The sequence below is a fragment of the Euphorbia lathyris genome, chromosome 2, assembly GCF_963576675.1.
Source record: "Euphorbia lathyris chromosome 2, ddEupLath1.1, whole genome shotgun sequence".
NCBI lineage: Eukaryota > Viridiplantae > Streptophyta > Magnoliopsida > Malpighiales > Euphorbiaceae > Euphorbia > Euphorbia lathyris.
The window spans coordinates 109,001,346-109,005,418 of NC_088911.1; the positions used below are offsets into that span (position 1 = coordinate 109,001,346).

At 30.6% G+C, this 4,073-nt stretch overlaps 1 protein-coding gene across 2 annotated transcripts; it reads right to left on the reverse strand.

The window, feature by feature from the left end:
• Window positions 1-238: 238 nt before the first annotated feature.
• On the reverse strand, window positions 239-3,314 carry LOC136220944 (SPX domain-containing membrane protein At4g11810-like). 2 transcript variants are annotated; one of them, XM_066008801.1, is made up of 6 exons: window positions 3,223-3,314; window positions 2,709-2,799; window positions 2,497-2,617; window positions 1,853-2,164; window positions 1,678-1,782; window positions 239-721 (listed from the first exon to the last, which is right to left on the reverse strand). In XM_066008801.1, the coding sequence occupies exons 2-6, from the start codon at window positions 2,759-2,761 to the stop codon at window positions 647-649; spliced, it is 666 nt and encodes a 221-aa protein (XP_065864873.1). In that variant the 5' UTR covers window positions 2,762-2,799; window positions 3,223-3,314; the 3' UTR covers window positions 239-646. The 2 variants fall into 2 exon arrangements, with proteins under 2 accessions (XP_065864873.1, XP_065864872.1); XM_066008800.1 differs by lacking the exon at window positions 3,223-3,314 and having other exon boundaries at window positions 2,709-3,154.
• Window positions 3,315-4,073: the final 759 nt, after the last annotated feature.

Consider the following 4,073-nt stretch of genomic DNA (forward strand, 5'->3'; position numbering starts at 1 on the left):
GCCCTATCAAAATTATATTGATGTGAACATAGGTCGATCAAGCTTTCACAACTTACTTTAGCCTCTTTATACGCTCGTCACCAACTTACGATCTTCTCTCCATATTATTGTAGAATTTAAGCAAGGTATAATGTGTTCATTGCAGAGAATATGAAAAACCAAACAATTTTATTTCTTACTTCCTCTTGCTCCTATAATATAAAGAGCTAATAGGTATTTATACAACAAAGTTGGTGCCTGTAATATTGTTTTCCAACTTAACATAAAAATGACAAAATGATTAAAGCATAAAAACAGTTGGTATCTCTAGTCCTATTATATCAAGTTGTGCAATATTAAAGAAATATTATATTTTCCAGCGTTGAAAAGATAAGATGATAAGATAATTTTTTTTTCGAGCTCCTACATAATCCATGTAGATCTTATAACATCATCGATGATGTTAAATTATGTTTCTATGACTCAGATGTCGATTTCCAAATGCGCTCACTTCTTTTCAAGTCTCAAAGGTTGAAGGCTTGAAAACAGTGCTATGATTTATATCTCATAGTTCTTCATAGAAGACATAAAATGATTATTCGGCTCATACAACAACTCTTTACAAATGCAGATGGAAATTCCTCTTACATTAGGAATCCATGCTTCCTTAAGTGTACTCAAGGAAATTTGTTGAGTTTGATAACTTGTTTACAGCTGCATTAATCGAATCAATGACCGAATCCTGCATAATTCCTATGCGATGTCAATTGATATATTTTATAAAAAGTTGCGGAACTAGAACAAAATATTGGGGTCAAAAGAATAAATATGTTAAAAAAAACTTAGATGTTTTTCAAACTAAACATCAGTAAAGGATATTTTCGTCCAGATTTCGTCCATGATGCCAAATTTATTAAGATAGATAAGGTCCAAAAATATTTCTAATTTTTACAGTCATGAGCAATTTTACCCTAACATTGGTGGCCACGAGCAATTTTACCCATAGCTTTGACAAGTTTGATCAATTTAAGAAATAATTCATCAAATTATTTTATCGGTCATGAGAATTTTGCCATCTACTTCACATGTGCATCATTTTATTACTAATAAGTAACATATTACAAACAACGTGAAAAAAAAAATATTATCTTTTGTACGAATTGGGCAAAAAAATTCAAATATTTCGTCGAATTTATAAATGTGAATCTTCAATTCTAATATTAAATCATAAAAAATATGATTTTTTTAGAACAAACTGAATATAATTGGTGCAAAATAAGGAACATCTTATAATAATGTTTGAAATTGACCCAACCTACCAACGTTATGGCTAAAATTGCTATTGGCTGCCAATTTTACGAATAAAATTGCATCGTTTTAGATGTTAGTGGTAAAATTGCTCTTGACGTTAAACGTAAGAAGCATTTTTGCACCTTATCTCTTGTGTCAGGATAATGAGATTACAAACTAAAATACATTTACTGGCAAAAATTTCTATTGGTATTTCTATATATTTTTTTTTTTTTTTTTGTAAGAACTCTTCAGGTCTTTCTATGTATAAAAAGCAATGAAATTGTTTTGAATGCAAAGGAAAATCATAATTGCATATAAACATCATACAATAAAATTAAACATGAATATGGAACCAACAAAGAGCAATATTGTTTTTTATGAATTTCAAAAGATACGAGGAAAAACCGGGTTTGATACTGCAGGCTGATCATATATTGAAATGTAATTTCCTTCTTGGGCTTGAAGATCAGCAAGGTTGCGAGATATGGCTCCAACAATAGCCTCAATACCCTGCACATCAACTAAATAAATTGACAAGCAAAGCAAGCAATGAAGAACATTTGCAATTCAGGCCTATTACCACATGCTTGAACACTTGTCGCAGCTGAGAATAAGGATGATTTGCGCGGGTTTTGACATAATAATCGGTGAATCTAGACCCAAAACGCTTGTCAAACTTCTTCAGAATCTTTCGCAAACCAGTAGCATTTATGTCAACAAAGAAAAGAAGATCCAATACATCCCGCCCGACTACTTTATATGCTTCTCGTAATTCAGATATTCTAAATCCATCCAATTGTTGTGAAAGAACATCATGTTGTTCTCCAAGTTTTAATAATCTGCTTGCTAGCCGCCCTTGTTGTTGTATTAGAAAGCAGACAATCTTTTCAATCTGAAATTGGTAGAAAAAGTTAAGTATGATAACTTGCATTGTGATAAATTAATCTAAATAGTGACAAAAAAAATGCAGTACAAATTGCAGAATTTTTTAGGGACTAAAGAATCAACGACAGCTTGTTTAAAATTTCGTCAGTAATACAAAATGTGTAGCAAATTTATAAATATCAGTACGAAGTTTTAATTTAGCGACGAATATGTTTGCTGGTAATCATAATTTTTCTTTCTAAGTACGAACCCTCTGTGACCCTGTAAATCCAGCCTGGTTCTAACAGCGATCCTGCATTTCGGAAAAGGTAAAATTTATTCTTTTACAGTGTCAATAACCTGAGTGTCTAGCATTCCTGAGAAATCCCTTAGAACATAGTGTTGATTTTCAGCTCCGACTTCAATTTGTCGTTTATATTCGTTCAGTTTCTTCTTCAGTAACTTATAGTTAAGATAGTATCTGGAATAAAGAAAAACACACAAAGGCTTAGATATTCATAAAGTAATTTTTAGAATACAACATTTGAAATTGCAACAAAAAAAAAACATACTCTTTCCATTCTTCAATTTGATTCTCTTTCAACTTCTTTCCAAAAGCGACCATCTTTAAAATTAAATCAATGTCACTACAAAACAGGGAAACTAGATATGCAATAAGATGTGATCAGCTACTTTTGCCTATATATATATATACAAATGAGAAGGAGCACATAATTCATTATAATCAGCAAACGAAATTTCATCATTTATCCAATACACCAAAAAACTCATGAATAAATTGCACTAATAGTCAATGAAGTTTCGGATCAATTTCAAAAAATAAGTTTTTCTTTTTTTCTTTCAATAAAGTCATTGCGACCAATCTAGACGGATAAAATCATTAGAATTGATCTGACACGTTGAAAATAACTTATTTTTATATATAACATGGTCATCTAGGCATGTAGACTTGAAGAAAAAAAGAAAAAAGTAGACTTGAAAAACATAAACCCATAAATCAAAATCACCAAAGAAAACGAAATCAGAATCATATGACATAGAAAATGAGGAGAAATAAATACATACTGATTGAATAAATAATATATTAATTGTAACTTTGATAAGCCTATCCTCTCTCTCTCCACATTTATAAAACAAAATTAAACATTCAAAATCTCCTTTTCTTCAGCTATAAAAAAAATTCATAATATATTGATAAAAGATATAAAAGAAATTGAATAAAATCGAAAATAGACTTGACCTGAAGTATGTATGAGATGGTTAAATCCTAACCATAGAAGGAAAAAGTGGATGATAATGTTTGAGATGGAGGAATAATGAAGACATTATGGCATCAAATAAATGTGAGACAATGAAATGAAATATACAATAACCCCAACAACAATAGGTCGGTTCTTATTATTGCACCATAACTGCAATTTGTCTTTTAGTTGGCCATGGATTTTAGAAATATTTCGCAAAAAGTTTCAGAACTGAATTGAACCGTTTGAATTTTTAAAAAATTGGACCGAATTAGATCGTTCACCGTTTTCCAAAAGAAACTAGACCGAAATTTATCCAAAATCAGATTGAATTGGATTAAAAAAATCGAAAATTTATTAGCATGAAATTTATGTTTCACACGTATAAACTTTTATATATATATATATATATATAAAGTTATGCGCAATGCATTTACATTAAACAAAGAAATATTATATTAAACAGAAAGAAAAACCTCCAACCCACCCCACCCATATGATTCGAACTCATGACCTCTACAGTTACAAGTAAGCTCTCAATATAGAACATCTATTTTCTCAACAGCACCCGATAAAGTAACATGGACCAGTCAAAATAGACCTCAAAGTCATGTACGGTTCTACTCGCGTTCGACGCCGTGATTCATAGAATTACAGGTGCACTTGTTAACAACT

What these genes read in the sequence shown, in the direction of transcription:
- LOC136220944 (XM_066008801.1), bottom strand. Translation starts at nt 2,761, where the DNA reads ATGGTCGCTTTTGGAAAGAAGTTGAAAGAGAATCAAATTGAAGAATGG. An exon ending in GACAAGTGTTCAAGCATGTG is followed by an intron (nt 1,783 to 1,852) that starts GTAATAGGCCTG and finishes GTTGATGTGCAG; the next exon opens with GGTATTGAGGCTATTGTTGG. An exon ending in AGCCTGCAGTATCAAACCCG is followed by an intron (nt 722 to 1,677) that starts GTTTTTCCTCGT and finishes GGAATTATGCAG; the next exon opens with GATTCGGTCATTGATTCGAT.